This window comes from Nestor notabilis, unplaced genomic scaffold (assembly GCF_000696875.1).
Source record: "Nestor notabilis isolate BGI_N333 unplaced genomic scaffold, ASM69687v1 scaffold780, whole genome shotgun sequence".
In the NCBI taxonomy this organism is placed as follows: Eukaryota; Metazoa; Chordata; class Aves; order Psittaciformes; family Psittacidae; genus Nestor; species Nestor notabilis.
Window position 1 is genome coordinate 189,110 of NW_009911416.1, and position 21,880 is coordinate 210,989.

At 42.0% G+C, this 21,880-nt stretch overlaps 1 protein-coding gene across 1 annotated transcript in view; it reads left to right on the plus strand.

The window, feature by feature from the left end:
• The window catches only part of COL22A1 (collagen, type XXII, alpha 1), a 194,292-nt gene that overhangs the window by 162,531 nt on the left and 9,881 nt on the right, over positions 1–21,880 (plus strand). The window contains exons 42-55 of the mRNA XM_010014574.1: positions 4,578–4,622; positions 5,014–5,061; positions 6,808–6,921; positions 7,091–7,144; positions 9,234–9,287; positions 10,139–10,192; positions 11,738–11,791; positions 13,090–13,143; positions 13,954–14,007; positions 15,573–15,626; positions 16,211–16,255; positions 17,188–17,241; positions 18,207–18,260; positions 20,314–20,367. Of these exons, the coding sequence (XP_010012876.1) occupies positions 4,578–4,622; positions 5,014–5,061; positions 6,808–6,921; positions 7,091–7,144; positions 9,234–9,287; positions 10,139–10,192; positions 11,738–11,791; positions 13,090–13,143; positions 13,954–14,007; positions 15,573–15,626; positions 16,211–16,255; positions 17,188–17,241; positions 18,207–18,260; positions 20,314–20,367 (792 nt within the window). The remainder of the gene's footprint in view (positions 1–4,577; positions 4,623–5,013; positions 5,062–6,807; positions 6,922–7,090; positions 7,145–9,233; positions 9,288–10,138; positions 10,193–11,737; positions 11,792–13,089; positions 13,144–13,953; positions 14,008–15,572; positions 15,627–16,210; positions 16,256–17,187; positions 17,242–18,206; positions 18,261–20,313; positions 20,368–21,880) is intronic.

Sequence of the window (21,880 nt, forward strand, 5' to 3'; positions counted from 1 at the left end):
AGAGGTCAAAGACCCCGGCAGTCACTCCAGTAGCTGACAGATAGACTGGGAGCCAGGATCCCAGTCTGACTTCAGTAGCTGGCACCAGTTTTCAGTAACATGCAGGTCTCACTGGTAGCTGGCACTTAGTTCTTGCAGCACACATACATACACATTATGCCAAGAGATAGTGATGAAAGGATTAATAGGAAGATACGTTAGGATCATAGTGATCAGGTGCAGGACTCAGCCAGACAATTGCACTGACCAGCACCTTTTACAGACAGAGAGGATAATCAGGTATTGGAACAGGCTTCCCAGGCAGGGCAGTGGTGGAATGAAAAAACCCATGTAGATGAGGCCCTCGGTGACATGGTTTAGTGGTGGTCTTGACAGTCCTGGGGTAATGGTTGGACTTGATGATTTTAAAGGTCTTTTCCTACCTAGTTGATCCTATGATTCTGTGATTCTATAACACATTTACACAGTCCCTTTTATACCCTTGTCTGTATACTCCCCTGCTTATTCCTCTCTGCTCCCTTTTTCTCATGCATATCCCCTCATGCATCTCCACATCTCTGCACCCCCTCCCAGTTCAGGGTCCCCCTGGTTTACAATCTTAACACTTGCAAAGTCCAGCTTGATCTTCCTGGAAGTGCAGCCTGTGGTTTCTTGATAGCCTATCAATTAGTGTGGGTTGCAAGGTTTGTTTCAGGTTTAGGTCTGTGTCTTGACTTATTTTGTTTCTGATTTTTTCCTTTTCCCTTAGTTTCCAAAAGTGAAAGTAAGGAATCAGATAACCTGGATCAGATAATCTTGCTGGAACAAACCTTCTCACACTCTCACACACCTTCAACAATTAGTGTGACTGTCCAGCTTTGGTTCCCATCACTGCCTCCTTTATTTGTTGGTCAGGTTCATGTCCCTCTATGTTCTTATTTATTTATGGCTTTCTCCTTGTTTTCCCTTGTTGCTTTGAAAAAGGTACCTCTAAAGGAGCAGACACTCTCTGACCTTAACCTTACACTACACATTTTTGGGAGAAGCATCCATTCTCCTCTGTCTGTCTGCTGGGAGATAAAATATTTCTGTTCACATACCTATTTAATTCCCATAGATTAGAAAACAATCTGAACGAGACATTCTTCTGTCCTACTATTAGCAGCGAGGGCACCAATTTAATAAGCTCTTTCTACATTTTGATTATGATCATTTTAATTAACGTGAACATTGAATTAATAACTTTTTAATGATGTTAATTATTTATAACTAAGTTCCAGTGTTACCAAGAAGTTAATCTTCCCTGCATTTATTGTCATAATTACAAAAACTTTCTGGATGCATAATTACTGCCATCAGAGCTGAAAAGCAGAGTTTTCTGTTCTGAGGTTCATTTTCCCGTATAGTTAGAAGGATAGTTCCAAGGAGCCGTTGTATTTGTTTTAGGATGCATACACCCCAAACCAGAGTACACTTATTAAATCCCCTATTGGCTTTTTATTCCTGGGATTTACAACCTATTTTAGCTATTGCATTTCAAGCTTAATTTTCAGTCTGGTAATAGAACTACCTCTCCATAAGCCTGCATGACTGGTTTCCACCTTTATTTTCCCATGCATCAGTTTCCTAAGCCTCAATTTTCAGCATGTCATCTGCACAGCTTCCATCAGTCCCCACTGATGGAAGTTAGAGACCATTCCTGTGTGTTGCATTTTGAAGATCTGTGCACCACACCTCCACACTACTGATGTCTTTTTCCCGCACTGGTTTGCTCTACCTCTCACTGGATATTCTACTTCTTGCCAGCCACTGTTGGCTGTAAATTCCTGAAAGTGTTCAAATGTTATGAGCTTTCCAACACTGGTTATTTGCACCATGCATGTCCCCTCATCACATTAACAGCATTTTTTTTCAGTACCATGCATTTTTGGGGGGGCAGGCTCTCTGAAGTTCTTTTTTAATGCATTTGTTTTCTGGCTTTCTCTTTTGCAGTTTCCTCCCCTGTTAGTCAGCTTGTCAGGTGCAATTATACCCTCTGAGCACTTTCATTCTGCTCTGAGCAATGTTTGCAGCTCGCCTTCTGTCGTTATCCTTTTCTATCTCCAGCCCAGAAATCTTTCCTCTACTTTGGACTCTGCTTCCAGTTGCCTGTTCTCTGCTAATGCAATATGCTGAAGCGCCATCATCCTACGCCTGGTGTGTTCAGTTCAATGTCCTGGCTTATTTGTAACCTGTAAAGACATCTCCAGGTCCACATCATACAATGTTCAAGAAAATAGGTCCATCCTTTTTTGCCTCAGGGCGATCTGATACTATGTGGATATCACAGATCTTTCCCAGGATTTCAGTTTTAGTCACCCCTTTCTTTTCTCATAAATAAGAAGTCTTTTCTATATTGATCTTTAAATAGATCTTCTTCAAATGCTCAAATTCCATTGGTAGTACCATGTCATGTTTCAGATCCCCAAGCAAAAGGCTGTCAGGAGTCCCATGGTAGAAATAGTTTATTTATAGCTACATGGATAGTCAGCATGAAAGACATTTCTGAATTGTCTTTTCTGTGTTGCTTTCTGATCCAGGATGATTCTTATGGCTCAAGTCTTTGCTTTTCCTTGCACTCCTTCAAGTAAGTGCTGTGTAAATCTTCCTGAGCAAAACAGGCCTGGGAATATAAGATCTGTGTAATTGTTATTTAGACAACCCTCTTCCTGATTCCAGAAGTGATTGAGAACCACAGTGAAGAGGATGCCAAGAGCATGACCTGACAATTAACATCTGTGAAAGAGAAGGGAACATTTGGAAACATCCCACAATCTTATACATTCACATTGCTGCTCTGTATAAGAAGCAAAACTATAAAAGGTTATAATGTTTCCTGATATTTACTCAGTTCCCCAGGAGGACATTTGTTGATAATTATGAGCCAAGAATCTCCTTCACGCTTTATCTTCTCTTGGCTCTCACCTGCAGAAGGTTTGGTTCCTCGGGAAACAAGCTTTCATCCATGGACTTCAGTACTACTTCACTTCCACTTTAGTTCCACTTCAGTTCATGTTTAATATTCATGTCAGAAAGTCAAGGTAACTGAAGGGTTGTTGACCAAGGAGTGTTTATTGTGAACATAGAAAAGGTGCAATCAATGTATTTTCCCATTTTCTCTCTCCTCTAGCAAGAGATACAGGATTTAAGTTATAAGTGTCATACAATGATGAAATCCAAGTTTGTCTTTAGCTGTAATTATGGTGTAGCAGGATATCTGAAGGTGCTTAAGGCATTCAGCTCCAGGCAGCCAAGTAAGTGTCCATCTAGTTGTCTGCATAAATAATGCAAAGAACTGATTGGAGACAATGGACCAGCCTGAGATACAGTGATTGACAGATTGCCCAGTCCCCTTCTTGGCAAAGCATTTGGCCAGTTTCTAAAGGAGCTTTATAGGTAGAAATATGGAATAGTTTCAGAGTCCCTTTGGTAGCCCTTGCCAAGACTAGACTGATTGAAAACCACTGCTGGTATCTTCAGCATGTTGATTAACAGCCTGGGTGTTAATCTGGCACCATCCCAGAGATCTCTCCAGGTGGGATTTGTTACAGAATCAACAAACCTGAACACAGATAAGATGCTTTTAAATGGGCAGTAGAAACTGTTCCTGTGGATGCAAAAATGGTCATGTAGGACAGCCTTTTGTATGTGGGTAAGATAGCTAGAACGTATTTTGTGTGTCCTTTAAGGTTCTTAATATGGATAGAACATGCATATGCATGGGTGATGACACAGGGTGATGGGCCAGGTAGATACAGGATTTAGCAGAGAATGGTTTGGGGAAATATCACCCACTGCAACTTAAAACACTACTGCAAGGATCCTTGTAATGTGGATTTCTGTCACCATCCGGACATTGATCAAAAAATTAATTTTCTCATGTGAGCATCACTTTATCCAAGGATTCCAAAATAATCTTTTGTTTTATCTGTTGATTTTTTCCTTATTTATTCATGTTTATTTTATTTTTTAACAAAGCTAATGACAAGCAAACCACTGAGGGGTGGTGTACCTTTTCCCGAACCTTATAACTTTCCTGAACCCTGTAACTTCCTGAACCTTAAATTCTAAGGACTCTAGTCATTTGTATGCCTTCATCACAAGAAAACTAATACCAATAGTTAAACCACAACACTAATACACCCCCACAAACAAACAAAAAGGCTCATTGCTATTTCAGGTGCAAGGGACCTGTTTGCGAGGCTCATGCAAAGCAAAGCCTTGATCTTGCATGTTACAGGAGTCTTCAGGGATTTAAAGCTTCATCCTTCATGATATTGCAGCGCATAGTGCTTCCTGTGATAAGAAGAAAAACTAAAGCAATTTCAGACTTTGTATGACTCGAATTTAACAAGGTAACAGAATAGATAAATGAGATTTAGGAGGGGTTCAGAAGATGTTAAAGTTGTGGATATCTCTGTTTGTCACATGCAAGGAGCAGTGGTGCTCAGTGGCAGAAAGTAAAATGCGCTAGTCCAGAGCTGTCAGCAAGTAGAGTGTGGGATATTATTGTATGATAATATTATTGCATGATAATTTCTCTTTCTCTTGATCTGTAGGGTCTACCTGGGAATCCAGGGGAAAGGGGACCTCCTGGAAAACCAGTATGTAACTTCACTTCTACATTACATCTTCTTTTTAACTCAGTTTCCACCTCTACACCTCACCTCAGAAGTGCACTTCAGTGCATTTCCACTGCTGCTCTTTCCAGCTGAACAACTTGAAAAACACTAAGAAACACTAAGGGGTTCTGGTAAAAGTATCTGAATGGCTTTAGAACAGTATGGAAATAACAGGATATCCTGCATGTAAATACCCTCAGCAAGAGTTCATCTCAGATGTGATGAAGTGCAGTGAAAATGTAGGGCAGGAAGTACGTGTTCAGCCTAGGAAGGGCGAGGGAAACCAGTAAGAGTCCATAAGCATGTTCAGGAAATGTTCTTATACTTTGATGCTGTTTAAAATTGCCTGAATAATGGATTTCTCATTCCACAGGGTTCCCCACCCCTGCTCTCTCCAGAGGACATAAATCTCTTAGTCAAGGTAATTGGCCTTTGATGATGGTGGGAGTCTAACTGTATGTCTGATTCAGACCTGACTAACACTCTGTGATGGGAAAGTGTCAGAGCTACAAGTGCAAAGGATGCCTTTAAATACTCTGTCAAAGTTTGAAACTTGCAGGTCTCCTGCTTGCACTGGTACTGAGACACTGGAGCACACGCTGGCGATCAAAATCCTTTTACCATCCCCAGCAGTGAGATGATCTACAAAGATCTTCATAACATGGTGTATGTTACAAGAGCTCTGAGCCTTTTTAGGCTCTTTAAGGCATGCATTCCCGAGGAGAAACAAACATTGTCCAGTTGTATTACCTAAACCAGAAACTGGAAACCATTTTAATGAGATGTCTGATTTTTCATGTATACATTCAACAATGACCTGAGTAATTTTGAACTGTGGGTGCAGTCGGTTTGCATAGTGCATTTGAAAGGATGCAGGTAATTAACCCCAGATGTACCCATGTTTCAAAAGTGATGATCTATCTGTCTTCTTTTACTCTCCATGTAGGGAATTGTCTGGGAAATAAGTCAGTATTTGATAGCTGTTGATTGCAAAAACTTTACAGATTTAAGTGGGCTGAGCTGGGAGATTTTTAAGCAGTCTTGGGACATGGCAAAAAATCCTTTCTTACTGATTAGAAGAAACTAAAACTAAAAAATTACCTGGTTTTACCAACCCCATTTACAAAAAGAGCCTTTTAAGATTGCCACTGTGAAATGGCTTCACTGAAGAGCTGTCTTTCTTAGGGAGCCAAGTGTTTTTCTGGAGGTTTCACTGTGTGGTATTGTTTGGGATTTCTGATAAGGACAATAGTAAGAGAATGATTCTTGGCTACAGGATATCATTTTGTTGTTCCTTTGGCTTTGTGCTTTGATTATGTTATGGTTAAACGCACTCATATGCCTTGCATATTCTTTCTGCTTGGTATTTTTTCATTCCACACTTGGTACAGCACCTTAAAGTCCCAGATAAAATCAGGCCTCTTGTTCTGGATGTTTCTCAAGTACTTATACTGTAAACAGATAAATACTCGTGTCACGACTAAGACTTACAAAGACAGTTTACCCCCCAATTTTGCAATGGGTCATTGACAGAGTTGTGTGTTGGAGCAAGATCTCCCAACTCCCAGCCTGATGATTAGTGTCTTCTGCTCCATTGTCTCTTATAGGCAGGATTTAATCCCCTTTTGCTGAAGGGAATCTGTCTTTGAAATGAAAATGTCATACCCAAAGTATTTCATTTCCTGAGGGTAGTAGAAATGCAAAGACTACTGAGACGATGCTTCAAAAATTTCTGGAGGGAGCGAGCTAGTAAGTGGCCAGGACACTGTGACATTCACTTGGTCTTCAGAAATGCCATCAGATGAGTTCTCCTTGACCATGCTGGCTGCTGAATGCAGGTTCTCTTGCAAAACATTCTTTCTGATGTTGTGCTGCACCTGGGTTTTCCCTAATAATCTGTCCTCTGAGCAGTAACATAGCTTTCAGACTTGTGTAGACACAGTCTTGTAGCTTTGAAACAAGGTTGTTCTTGGTAGCCTTGCTTTGTGGTTCTCTGAAGTCCCCTTTAGGAAGACCTTTTCCTTTGTTTCTTGATCCTGGATGATCAGTTAGGACCTGTCCAACTGGAACTGCTAGGAAACAAACCATGGGACGTGTGAGCTCAGCTGCTGACCCTCATTCTGCTCCACAGTGCATTACTAATTTCATTCCTTATGTTCTCTCCTAGGATGTATGCACTGAATGCCCTCCTGGCCCACCAGGATTGCCAGGCATCCCAGGTTTCAAAGGTGATAAAGGTCTCCGAGGACCACCAGGTAGAGATGGCCAGGATGGGAAAATGGTAAGAGAGCTGCAGAAGTGACAATGGCTTGGATGTGCTGTAACCTTGTTTTCTTATAGTATTTTTAGATGGTTGATTCTTTTTGTCAGCAACCTATTAAATATTTTTTAGCTGATTGTCGAGTCAATGGAATAAACTAGTGTTTAAGTCTACCTGTTCTGCATTACAGGGGAATGCTGGTCCCAGAGGTCCTGCAGGCCCACCTGGGCTTGATGGCCCAAAGGTTGGTTGGTTTTCTTCAGTTGTCTAATGAAAACTTATTTGTGACTAGTTAGTACACTGGCTGAAGCAGGATCTTGGTGGCATCCATCTCTCTGTAAAGAGTAGGACTGGCCTGTTGGGTGGACCCTGTACTGGCAAGTCACTGGAATGTCATGTGCATGCAGAACTGTACAGCTCCTCATGTGCATACTGTTTCACTTAAATAGTGTCTTATACTATCCCTTTGCTCACACAGACACATACACACATGTGTAGGGCCCCATTCTTGATGTTGAGTTTCATTATACCAGTGTTTTGATGACAAATAAGGACTTAGAAGTAAATCACCTCTCCTAAATGAGGTGAGGAAGAGAGGAAAGCCTCAGCAGTAGGTACCCTGCTGTTTCATCTCCTCTTTGAATCCTGTATGCTTCTACCATTTAAATTAAGACTGATGCAATGGGCTGCTGAGCTCCCTATACACTATCTACCATGGTGGTCTTATCCACAGACTCTGAATGTTTCCTGAAACATGCTATAGGAAGAAGTCCTTGTTTCAGCTTCTGACTAACAGTCTAGGGGCCGAGGCCAACATAAAACTTCTGATGTCTGAAGGGTTCCAATAATGTCACATTTCAAGCATTTTCTATGCAGAGGTCTGTCATCAGTCTGCTCACAATGCCAGTGCCTGGTCACAAGCAAAACCTTTACAACTGCTTAATGTGAAATAAATCAAAACAAATCAATGAAGGGAGAGTTAAGGTGGTTTCATGATGGGCCACAGTTTCCTCCAATCTTCCCTGCATTACTGACCTGCTAAGACCTACTGTCTAGAACAGCTTCTGCTATTTTAACATCTTTGTATTTGCACTTACTAGAGTGTAGAACAAGCTAATAGAGATTCATGAATTCATTTTATATCTTGTAATTAAAAGTGTGGTGGGGAGAGCAATAGAGTCACAAAAGTAAATATTGGGTTGATCAAAATGAAAGTATGTCCCAGCATAAAATTTGCAAAAGAATTAGTAACCCATCAAGACAACAACTGGCAGAAAAGCCAAGCAGCCTGAGACATTCCACGTCTGCTGCTTTCTTATATGCTCTGAGAAAGCAGAAATTTGGGCAGATTGAATGCTTATGTAGAGAAACAACACCAATTTTAAACTGTACATGTGCATAAAATAAAGTAATTGATAAAGAGTCTAACTTGTATTCAGTGAAAAGGCAGATTCACAGAGCTTGCAAACATTTAAAGAAAATATTCTAAGACACCTGAGAAGGTGTGAACACAGTCTTTGTGACTCCTTTCTAAATACATTAGGCAGACCCTCACAGTGATCTGCACTTTTGAAGATGTAGTATATTGTCCTTACCAACACCATCCAAACTAGCGTTGAGTCCCATTCTGAAATAGAACAGTAAACTGCAGATCTTTGCTCCTGAGCAGCCTCCTTCCTTCTGGCAATATGAATTATGTCTCTTTTAATTTTAAATGGTAGCCCCTTCTTCCCCTACTTGTCTCCTAGTTCTCATGAAGTAAACCAGAGTATTACCTTCAAGGCCAGCAGCTCACTAGTGCTCCGTGTGAGACTCATCTTGCCTTACTTTAAACATGGATAATACAGACATCTACATTTGAGTTAGCTGCTTCCATTCTGTTGTCACTGGGGAATAGAGAGATTGAGAAAGAGGGGAGCACTTTCTGGGTATGAATTTTCTGACTGCACCTTAGAAAAACCGTTGTTATTGCTGCTGTTCCTGAAGGGAGAGGAGCCAACTGGTTCATACTGTTGGGCCAGATCTGATTTAGTGAAGTTTCTAACAACCTGTCTAATTTCTAAGGATGTGTAAGTCTTTTTCATGTCTATGAGACTACAACATAAAAAAAATGGCCTATACTCGATATGCTCAAAGGCCATTCTTCACATATATTCCTGACTCCAACACTGGTAGTAAAAGTCTAGGGAAAAATTTAAGAGGAGGGCAAGTAGGACTCGGCCCTAATTTATGAGTTTTATGCTCAAATGTTCAAGTGCTTTATGAAATAGTTCAAAAAGCTGATACAATACTGAATCTAAATGACTTTCAATGGCTTTTTTTTTCATTATCAGGGTGCTAAAGGAGACCGTGGTATGACCGGGGATGTAGGAGAAAAAGGTGAACAGGTAAAAAGAGAATTTTCTTTCAAGCAGTGCCATCACTGTGATTGTTCCTTCATCAATAACTCCTATGGTGCTTGTAGAGGAATATCCTTCTCAGAGGCAGAGGAGGAAGATGGGAGCTCTTCATCACTCATAAATCTCAAGTGTGCTGTGAGTGGAACAGTAGCAGTCCTCCACAGACTTCCACCCCTGTTTCCAATGAAAATCTTCTTGTGTGATGTTTCCTCACCTCTAGATTGGATACATTAAATTCTCTACATTACCCAGCCCTTAGTCATTTCCCCAGACAATGCCTAGATGAGATCCTGGACATCAGGTGTCACTGGGTTGAAAAAAACAGTTTCTATTTGTCTTAGAAGGTGATGATTCTATGACTCTATGAATGTAGCAATGACCTTTTAGGAGGGACTAAGATGCCACAGGAAAGAGGAGAATGGTCTAAATTAAAGCAAACTTTCACAGCTAATTTTAGCAAGAGCTATGTCAATAGTTGAAGGTGCAAACCAGCAACTCTTCGATGAGATTTGTAGGATATTTTAAGCAGGTTTGCTTCCTGCCTGATCTCCTGCCTTGTACAGTTCCACAGTGTCTGTTCTCATCTTCCATTAGCATAGACTGAAGTACACATTAGAGAAATTACACCTTAAATTTAACTACATTTATTTTTGACTTTCATGCCTTGAAAACCAAGGTTTTGTTTTAAACAGCCATTGTTCTTTATTTCCTTATAATGACCTTTCTCTGAATTGTCTCATTCTGATGTTACTTCACAATGTTCAATAACCAGTTAGCTTTTAAACAACTAGAGATGTGAATAATAACGCATAAAGAAAGCCTCTCTTTTTGCTTTACAGGGCCATCCTGGAATGCCTGGCTTCTCAGGGGCTCCTGGAAACCCTGGTCCACCTGTAAGTTCCTCTAGGACAAAGACTGGGTGACATGGTCTAGTATGAGGCACCTCTGCGCATGGCAGGGGGTGGAATTAGATGATCCTGAGGTCCTTCCCAACCCAAACCATTCTATGATTCTATGGTCCTGTACTTTCCTTTGTAAAGGTTGCTGCAAGCTCCATGTGGAAGAAGGGACCATTCCCATCTGTCTGTGCATTGCATTTGCATTTTCCAGTGGGTTCCTAATGGTCCCCTGAGTGTCATACTTCCCCACTCATGATGATTGCTATTTAATACATTGGCTACTTTTCACTGATTGCTTCAACTCTGTAAATCGATGCTCAGCTTCACTCACTGTCTGACAACGATGATGAAATCTCTTCCACAGGGACTACTTAGTATGTGTATAGGTGTTTTCTTATATGTGGAATAAGTTGGCAGCCTAGAAATAGCAGATCTTACAGTATTTAGTCCTCAGTTTTACACAGTGCTATGAGACTGGATTTTCTCCATTATTCATATCCTTTTACTTGTGTCCCTCTCTGTCACAGTCCTCCTCATTCCTATCTCTACTCTTCACTAAAACAGTTATGCTTCTTTGCATTTAAAAAGGGGTTACAGTGCAGGAGCAGGGCTGAAATAACTTGGCTGTCCTGGTTTTGATACCACTGCTTACACCCTCCAAGAGCTGGGACTTTTCCTGAGTGAAGGACTTTTTTTTCCAAACTGCTTTTCTTTGCCCACAGTCATCACTACTCATATTACTGCTTACAGTGCAGTTTGGCTCTGCCATGCTGAGGGTGTGCAGCTTTCATTTGTTCTGGGGATCAGCACAGTCTCCTCAAAGTTGAATTTATACTGCACTGACTCAATGACAGGAAGTACCAGGAAAGAGGATTAGATTAAAATCCTGTTTTCAGACTGCAGCAGTGTCTAAAGGATGCTGAATGCTTTGCCACTGAGACAACCTGTGGACCAGCTTTTACACTCCTGTGAGCATTATTTTAAGACAAGCTAATAACACAGACATATTTGCTGTGTCTGTATTAGCCTCATACTGCCACAGCCATAGGGTTACTCCAGTCGGATTAAAACACTTAAAATTGTCCTATGAGACCCTTTGAATAGTCTCAGAGTCAAAGGAAATGTGTGAGGTAAAACTGAGCCTGTTAAAGCAGACCTCAATGTGATGTTCCTCAGATATTTTTTTCTTCATCTTTTGCTGACTTTCCACTCTCTTTGCATTGCTTTGTGGCTCCCGCCATAAAGTGTGCTTCAAACTGCTCTTCAAAGTTATTTTTATATCACAAGATTGTCTTTTTCCTATTTGTCCCCTATTTTCAGAAGGAAGGGCCAGGACCAGACTCAAATATCTGACTATTTCTGGCTTTGGAGGCTGATTCAATGCAGAGGTTGGCGCTGCTTTTCTGGGATGAATGAAGGAATGATGGAATGAATGCTGAACAGAGTGAACTTCAGTGTTGCCAGCTGTGGTAGGGAGTGTGTTGACAACTGTACAAAATGTGTTAATCACTCACATTGTTTCTGCTTTATTTTGTTTAGGGCCCAGATGGAGCACCAGGACCAATAGGACCAGCAGGAAACCCAGGAGACATAGTAAGCTCTAAGCTGTGTGTTTCACCACCAGCTTCAGCTATATTTAGCTGTTAGAAGCAAAGCTGAGCTGGAAACCATATAATGTCCTTTGAAAGATCCCCAAAATATTCAGCCTGAATCAGCTCTAGACTTACAAGTGGAACCTCCACAAATAACCACAGATTACTCTGGTCTTGCAGTTTTGTTTACTCACTGAATGAAATTCCAGATTAGCCAGAGCATAGTCTAGCTCATGGGACCTCTAAGGAGGTTTCTGTACCTCTTACCTGTCTTTCCTTGCTATTAATGTCTCTTCGCCTCTAGATAAGGATAACTGAATGTGTTAGGATGTTTCATGACCCAAGCTAACACCTGTGTGGGGATTGTCAAATTGGGACCAGCAAACTGTGAAGAATGTCACAGGACAGAGAATTTAGATGCCAGGACCTGAGAACATTCCCTGGCACCACTGGAAATACCAGTATAGATAAAACCTTTGAGAAGACTATGAGGAATTTTGCTATCACTCTTTCATTTGAAGGATGCTCAGATGCTACTCTATGGTAATGCATCATAAAACCCTAGGAGAGACAAGTAATCTGATTGATGTTAACTTCAGGTTGGAAAGGAAAAAAAATGAACCTTCCTTGAATAACCCATGCTGTTGAGCTGGAACAGTTTAAGACTGTCTAATTATGTGATTAATTTCTAGAGCAGGGCTTCCTAATGAGCAAGATGCCATTTGTAGGTCCGTTTCAACCTGAACTTCATCGTAAGTGAACGGTGATGGTCCTTCTGATGGCTGTTATGAAATCAGTGAGCACTCTCAACAGAGAGGCCACAGTCTATATGGACAGGCTGGCTGAAAATCCCTTTCAAAAGGATGATCAAGTTGAGACACTGGGATGCTGCTGTGCGGTCCTGTAAAGGGATTTCTTAGGACTGTCAGCAAGGCACTTCTTATAAGTACTGATTTGATAGGTATAAAATATAGATCTTTGACTTCTTGGCTGGACATCTCATGAAGGAACTTAAGGACTAAATATTAAATATAATAATACCTCAGAAGAAAAATACCAGTGATTTCAATGGTTTTTCCATCTGTAAGAATTTGTAACTAATACTGGATGTCTTATGTGAAAAGAACCTCCGATAAAAACTAGAAGAAATTCAAGGAGTTTCATAAACTGTGTGACATGGACTACAAGACCTGCTTCTCATAGTTGTCCCTTGTCAGTCTCTGCATTTGATAAATCTTCAACAGAGAGAAGCACCTGAGCAGCTTGTCTTCACCCACAGTGTTTGTGCTTTCTTTCCAGGGTAAAGATGGCCCTCCAGGTCCACAGGGCCCACCAGGATTGCCTGGACTTCCAGTGAGTGCAGTTCAGCCCCTTCTAGTTCAGTACTGTAAACTATAGGTTTAAACACATAGGTGTGTAAAACAAAGAGGTGACGTTTTTGAGGTGCTTTGAAAGGTAGGCATGACCTATAATGGCATCTCTTAAGTTAATGCTATGCCCTTGGTCCAGGACAGCGTGAATGCTGTATTTGACCACTTTAAAGCTAAGTGTTAATTACCAGTGTGAATTGGGTCTGTTCCTTATCTGCCTCCTAACTGGAAGAAATACTCTTATGCAGAGCACAAAAATCAACTAATAGCTCCAGTGTAAGAGCAGAAAAAATCATGGACTAGAATGCTATCTTTATCTGAATCCAGTCAGAATAATTCCTTTGCACGGACTCAAGATCAAGTGCATTTTGGGCATAGACTCTTCTCTCCTGGACAGTGTATTAGTACAACATGTGGAGGGTGTTTTTGGTTTTTTGTTTAATCCGTTATGAATCGGACTAGAGCTGTTTCTAGTGTGAAGTAGCCCAGCTGAATGACAATAATGGCATGCTAATGATTCAGAACACCTCTTTATAGAATCCTGTTTTAGGGTTGTTGGAGCACTCACATTGCTGAGAAGGAGGAAAATCCCTTAGACTTGGTATATTGGAAAGGGAAATAGTTTATGCTGTTACAGTGGTGTGTCAAGGAGGGGTTTATGGCTGAGCTATAGAAATAGGGTAGTTTTTGGAAGGGTAGGCAGACTTAAGTATGCAATACTGAAACAGAATTGTCACTGTAAATATTCCCTGTCGACTCCTTCCTTATACCCTGTTTTGCATTTCATTTACAGGGAATTGCTGGGAATGATGGCAAGGATGGCAAGCCAGGATCTCTTGGGGAACCGGTAATGTGATGCAAAACTGTTTTGTTCAGGCAATCAGATCCTCATCCAGTTATTGTTTTTGGAGCTGCCTGTCTATGGACTCCTTAGGGAGGGCAGGAAGCCTGTTTGCACATCTTCTTTTAACAACAGGACTAAATTGTCTTGAGCAATTTATAAGAGTCACACACTCACAATTGTGAAAAGAAACTAGGTTCTTTTACTTTTACAGCTTCCATAAATACACTGAAACTTAGTGATTCCACTTTTACAGCTATGGTAAATATTGTAGAGAAAGAAGGTTGTCTGGTACCATTAAACCTAGTGATCCATTTTTTAAGTAGAAAATTATGGGGCATAAAAAAGTTTAAAGGAGGTGTCTTTAAAGAAGCTTTTTCTCAACACTTCTATTGTCCAGCATGAGAGGTTTTATATTTTATTTTCACTGCTTAGTTTGTACTTGTGTTTGCTGAGAGGAAAACAGCTGAGCCATGAAGTTGTTGGCTAAAAGGAACTGTTAATAAATTGGGCAGTGAATGTTATTCCTTGCAACTGTGTTTGTTACGTGAACGATGTGTTTCCAGCGTCCGGCATTGCCAGCCCTTTTCTGTGGCTTGTCAAATGGGAGTTATTGGTTCTGGGAAGAGCCAAGTTCCCAGTCATTAGGACAATGGGTATGTGGAGCTGTGCTTCTCACAGCAGCTTCAGACAGTTGTGTGCTTGCATTGAAGCGCCTGATTTTCTCTACTCTGCTCTCGTGAGACCCCACTTGGAGTATTGTGTCCAGCTCTGGTGTCCTCAACATAAAAAGGACACGGAGCATTCCAGAGGAGGCCACAAGGATGATCAGGGGCTGGAGCACCTCCCATATGGAGACAGGCTGAGAAAATTGGGGCTGTTCAGCCTGGAGAAGAGAAGCTGTGGGGAGACCTCAGAGCAGTTTCCAGTGTCTGAAGTGGGCTACAAGGATGCTGGGGATGGACTCTTCATCAGGGACTGGAGTGATAGGACAAGGGGTAATGGGTTTAAAATGAAAAAGGGAAGTTCAGGTTAGATATAAGGAAGAAGCTCTTTACAGTGAGGGTGGTGAGGCACTGGAACAGGCTGCCCAAAGAAGTGGTAAATGCTCCATCCCTGGCAGTGTTCAAGACCAGGTTGGACAGAGCCTTGGGCAACATGGCATAGGGTGAGGCATATCTGCCCATGGCAGGAGGGTTTAGAACTAGGTGATCTTAAGGTCCTTTCCAACCCTAACTATTCCATGATTCTATTTGTACATGTAGATGTTGATTTTGTATGTGCTGACTAGGTATTGGTGCAGTTTTGTGCACTACCCCTCATTAAATCACTGCGAAGAGGCACCAGGCCAAAGGTGTAAGCTTCCTTTGAATCTCAAAGGCTATGTTCGTGGCAGTGCAGGTAGGGGTATGTATGAGAATGTCTGTCACTAGTGTCTTCTTTGCATGCTCAGACTCCAGCAATCACAATTCTCAGTGCTGTTACATCTAAGGGAAAAGAGTGAGAGGTTTGCAACAACAGAGAGATGAACCTGAGAATCTCGCTAACATGAATATGATTGTTTCACATAGGGAAAGCCTGGAGAACCAGGGCTCCCAGGCCGGGAGGGTGCCAGAGGCTTACCAGTAAGTACTGCTCTGAAGGGTTCAATTTAGTCACTCTTCTGTACTGTAGCTGGAAAGTTTTTTATGGGCAGATGAGGCCCTTTACTGGTGGAAACACAGAACCAAAGAGCTGACCTGGCTGCAAATAGTCATGTCATTGTGACTAAATAAATAACTACAAGAAATCCAGCACAGTCATTTACACATCCTTCACACCTGGAGAACCGTGGGTCCCTTATCTAGAAGTTAAATCACGTAACTTTATGACATCCCTCCTACCAGAGGCATAGTCACAGCTGTAGCCCTTGCATTCTCTTATCTGTCCTCTGAAGGGATGGGAACAATAGAAATTTAGGGTTAAATGATTTATTAGCTGTTCACACCAGGAACAGTCTGGGTCTCGCAGCCAAAGAGCTATGGAAAACTCCTCCTGTGATGTGGCCGTTCCTAATCACTCCCTGGGACACAGCAGCTCCATGCTGACCAGTCCACAGTAATCTTAGGCAAAATTGGGAAGGATATTAAGTGAACATTCAAGATAAAGTTTTCTTAGTGTTTCATGCATCAGGGTAATGGATGATTATTGATTTCATTCTCCTTTGTAGGGTTTCAAAGGACAGAGAGGAGATACAGGTCCTCCAGGACCCCGGGTAAGTAATTTGTACCTCATGCATGATCCTTTGGAGAAAGACTGTGTGAAGTGAAGTCGGCCTTTCTGAGGCAACAGGTAAAAATGATGAGAGGTCTGTTTTTAATGTGGCTGTTTTCAACCATGAGGCACACCCCCATAGCATAAAATCACAGCAGCTGGCCTCTGCTGAAGTTCTGATTCTGGGTAAGGTGTGGCTGCTGGTAGAGCTGAGCCCTCTGATGGTCCTTTTGAGATAGCCCTTTGTGAGGAAGTTTCAAGGATGCCTCCTTACTCTGGTACAAATGCTGACATACAAGGTGAGGAACCTACTGCACTTGTTGGAGAAGTATCAGTTCTCCTCCAAATATACTTAAGAAGTGCAAAATAAGTTCAGGAACAAAACTTATAGAAATAAGTACAGAAAAATGTCTTTAGTCCTTTGACTTAGTTGACTGTGGATCCTAAAACTCAAACCCTAAAACTTCCTTCATGAAGAGCTGGTCTCCTCTCCATTCTGAGCAATACAGTACAAAAAGCTCCTTGGTGTAGAAAGTGAAGTACAAATCTGAACGTCCTTCTGCCTAATTCTGTGTTTTTACAGGGAAATAACATGCTCTACTTGCAGGAGCTTAGCTGGAAAATCTAGTGAGTTCCTCATCTTGTCCTCATTATGATAGTTTCTATATCATGAATAGGTTGGTGTTTTCATGAATGCAATAGCAAATACTCTGGAAAGCAATGTACTGCCTTGTGCAGCATTTACAGAAGGTGCTTCTGAGTAATGTGTATGACTTAACGTGTCACATGTGATGAACGAGGTTCCTGCTGGCTTTGAAAAAGTTTTCACTGAGCTAAGCCCAATATTGCAGAAACCCCTTATCTCTTACAGTGGTGTTACTGCTCTGCCTTTGACCTCAAGCTGATAGCTCTCTCTTTTCTGCTGAATTGCAGGGGGAACCAGGTGTGACAGGTCCTGCTGGTCGTGAGGGGCCACCAGGGAAGGATGTAAGTGTACCGTTTTGGACAGAAAATAATCTCCTTCTCCCTGACAAATGAAGATTTTAATTCACAGTGACCCTGACCTAAGCCAGCTGCAGAAACTGCAATAAAGGGTGAATTATTGCAGCAGTGCACAGGGAGTGATTTGTGCAAAGACCATTAGGGTAACGAAGAATATGAAGGCCTTTGTCACTGCTCAGCTGCCAACACTTAAATGTCAGCTATGTCTTTGGAAAAGCAGAGGAAGCTGCATTGTTTGAATCCCAGGCTGTGCCACATAGCCATGGAGCTGCTTTCTGCGATCCCTTTGCTTCATCCTGCAGGTCCACTGGGCCAGGTTCTGTCATGCTTCCTTTGCAGAAGATGAACCTTACTGAGTGTGTAGCTCCATTGAAATCTATGAAATACCCATGGAATAAGATGGAAAGAAAGATAATACACAAACAGGTCCTCTGACAGTATTAGGGTCAGATACAGCCACATAACACAGTCCTGGGAGAGTGCAGTTGACGTAGGATCCTGCAGCAGTTGCTGAGCAATGTGCCATTGCCATGGGACTTGGGGAAGCGGTTTCTCATTTGCACCCCCTTGTACCACTGGAAAACTGTTGTGAAATAAATGGTGCCCTACAAAGTCAAATGGAAGATAGACCTAAGGAAACCCCTCAGAGAAGACAGAAGCAGGTCTTAAGCCTCCCTCAAAAAGAACATAATAGTAAATTCTTGAAAAGTACTGGAGAATCTCTGTCCCTGTGAAATCCAGCTTCAAGATAACCTGATAATAATGTGTTTGCCTGTAATCAGAAGACATTTAGTGATAGATATTTAAAATTCAAGGTAATGAGACTCATTTAATGCTGTTTCCCCCTAATTTGTGAACAGTGTGATTTAGTAGGAACATTTTCAAATGCTTGTTTGCCTGCCTGCATGTCAGACCTTTCTCACTCAGCACAATCCTGTTCTTCACTTCAGGGTGATGCTGGTCCCATAGGACCACAGGGCCCTCGAGGACCCAGGGGGCAGCCGGTGAGTTTTCTCTCCTGACAACCCATTTCTGGAGGTACATTGTGTATAGGGGGAATGTCCTGCAGTCCAGACTTCTAGTCTGGAAGAAGAGTCTTGAGCAAGATTCTTGGTCTACATGGTCTAGAGTGAGGTGTCCCTGCCCATGGCAGGGGTTGGAACTACATGATCTTAAGGTCCTTTCCAACCCAAACCATTCTATGATTCTGTCATTAAAACACATTACCTACCTTGAGAGAGACAAATCACAACGACATTGCTAGAAAGTGATACAGATTTATAACAGTGCAATGGAGTGATGGTTAATGACTCGGTGGGAAGAACAGTTTCATGGATTCTGTCAGGACTGCAGTATCAGAAGTGTTTATATTCCAGTCCTGGCTCCAGCATCTCACTTGCTTCTCACATGGCCTCAGTTTTCAAAGGTAGACACTGACTGCAGGTGCCCCGGTTGAGATATGTGGGATCCAGTTGTGATACTATTAATTTTTGTCTTGTTTTCTCAATTTTTTTCTAGGAAAAAAACAAACCTCAACATAATTTCAGGAATAATATTGTTTAATTAAACACCTGTAGATTTTAATTACTACTTCAGTGGAGAAATTGCACATCAGTTGACATTTCAGAAAGTGTCATTTGGGATGGCTGAGAAATTACTTTCATTAATCTCACTGTTTTTTCAGTTCTTCTGTTACAAATTTGAATGCAGGTCTCTAATGCTAAATTTTGAGTTTAATTTGAATGATAAACCCAGGCACATCTTTACTATGTTACAACCAGTGATTTATTTTTCCTCCTTGCAAGACCTTCTAGTGAAACAGATTCTACAACATAATCAGGGCAAAAATGCTGATTCAGCCAGCAACGACAGGAGCTGGAGCGGCAGGTCCCTCTGAGCTGTAGGGTAGGGGTTTAAATAAGACTGCAGGAACATATGGAGAGCTGCTGTGTCTACCTTGTAATTTATCTCATTATTCCTCTCCTGTTGGCATCACTCGCTAACCTGTCATGCCCCTGCACAATGCTAGTGATGAATAAAAAGATTTGAGGAGACATAAATCATTGTAACTCCAGGGCTCATTCTACTTTGGAGACAAGATTCCTGGGGGGCTGTATGTTGGAGGGCAAAGTATCGGTTTCTCTTGGTTTTCCTCTGCTTTGTTTCTTAATATCCAATCCTTGGCAGTGTTCGAAGCCAGGTTGGACAGGGCTTGGAGCAACCTGCTCTAGTGGAACGTGTCCCTGCTTGTGGCAGGGGGTTGGAAATGGATGAACTTTAAGGTTCCTTCCAATCCAAACTAGTCTGTGATTCTCTAATAAGACTCATGAGGCATGATTTTGAATATTGCCAGTAAATGGGATGGCTTTTATGGCCAACTCCAATGCAGGGAAAAACACCTCTGCATGGTGAGTTGGGATGAGAGAGGAGCAGGGCGTAAAATTTCATCTCATCAAATTTTAGTTAGTGTAGATGGTCAGCTCAGCTGCTTTGATAAGGAACTATGAGACATGGGTCCTTTTAAAGGATGATTTGACTCATTCTGAGCTGTCTGGTGTATCAGATGTCTCAAGGTTTTAGAACAAATGTTTTTCTCCATTCCCCAAAAGAGGAGAAGCCTGAAATGATTAAAAAATGGGGGAGCTGGAGATAATTGTCAGCTAGTGCAGAGGACTTTAACATTGATCAGTGAGTAGACAAGAGGTGCTTCAAACACGGGCTAAAGGGGCTTGTCTGAACACTGGTGACTTATAACAGCCATAGCAGGTGGTTCCATCCACCCGGGAGGAGGCTGCATATGATAGGGATAATGGTGAAGAAAAGGAGGAGGAATGCTGATTTGGTTATCTTCAGACTAGGGCGTTTGGGTCCACATATCTCAATTTTTGCCCTGAGATAGGGTCAGTCATGCCATCAAAACTATGGGGTCAATTGGAAATAAGAGGCCCTTACTCTGCAGTCTGCCGAGAGAGGAGGTTGGACAATGCTAAAGAAATCCCTTCTGGTGTAGCAGTAGGTGGATGTTTTTAATTATAATATACATTACTTTTGACATAGGGCAAGAATGGATCACCCGGACCTGCAGGAGAACCTGGCCCAGCAGGTAACCCAGTAAGTACCACAAAAGGAAACCCATGCAGCAAGCAGTTATGTCAAGGAGAAGTGACCTGATAAAAGTACAGATGGAGTGGATTATGCTCACCATCCCTGAAATTCCCACGTCGGAAGATTGGTGATGTGAAAATCACTGACTGACCATGGCACTGGAGGGGATTTGGTTATGTTTGACGGAGTCTTGAGCAACACGGTCTAGTGTAAGGCATTCCTTGCCCATGGCAGGGGGGTGGAACTAGATAATCTGAAGGTCCTTTCCAACCCAAACTATTCTATGATTCTATCATTCTGCATTCCTGGAATTGAGCTGCTGGCTGGGTCATCATTTTTCCCAGCAAAAGTTAAGTGTTCAGACACAAAAAGAGGAGAAAGATTGATTACCTGGTATAGAAAAAAGATTGGCACGCTTCATCTTCACCAGTACATTTAATTTTGTCAAGCAGAGTGTGCAGCCAGCAGAGAGTTGTCACAAGGAAGGAGAGGGCCTCAGGGAGATGGCAGACTGCCACTGAGGAATAGCAGCAGCAGAAAACTCCTCCCCAGGCACTTGGGGAAAGAGCAGACAGTGGGTAGTAAACCAAGATCACGAAGCAGAATGAAATCTCCCTGGGGCTATCCTGTGTGGAAGAACAGTATGATAATGAAGAGCTGTAAGGAGGACAGGGAAAAGTTGTTTCTGTTTTCATTTGTTTTTATTTTTCTCTGTTCTGCTTCTGAAATTGTTCAGGATTCCACAAATCCATGTAAATATGCCTGTGTCCAGTAGCATCTACTGCTGTACAGGGCTCTTCCCTCTCTCCATCTACTTAACCATTACAGCTTGCTGGGCTGATAGATTCAGATAGAAATAAAGGCATAGCAGGAGAAACCTGAAAAAATCACAGCAGGACTTCAGTCTTCTTTGTGGCCCTTACAATGCCACAAAGCAACCTCAGCTTTGCCACAGATTTGTGCCCTGAGCATGTATTGCTGTGCTGCAGGGATGTCTCCTCCTAAGTGGTAGCAGAGAAGCCACCAGCACCTTTCTGCATGGGGTGATAACAACTCACAGAGTTGGGGCAGTTGGCTGATGCAGTCTCACAGCCTTTCTGCAGCCAAGAATAAGTAAGTGCTACAGCTTTTCTCCTTCACATAACTTCTTCTTTCCTTCCTTGGGACTACTGCCATCGCTTCTTACCCTGTGGATCCCTGCTGTTGCCTTTTCAACCTTCATTTCCTCTTTTCATCATTCCCTCTCTACTCCCAATTCCTGTTAGTGCTTTTTGGCTTTCTGACTCTTTACCAGGTCATTTTGGACTTAGGATCTCCTGTGATTGCCAAATGGGGGTTACGTTTTAATCATCATCGTGTTATCACATTACCTAGTCAGCCAGTCAGTGACCTGGGGACTCACCAGGCAGCTTCCTGCACACACAGAACTACAGCAGTCTCTGCTCCAGAGGATTTAGAGTCCAAAAATAACATAGGAGATTGAAACAGGATGAAGACAGATGGATGAGAAAGGAGAAAC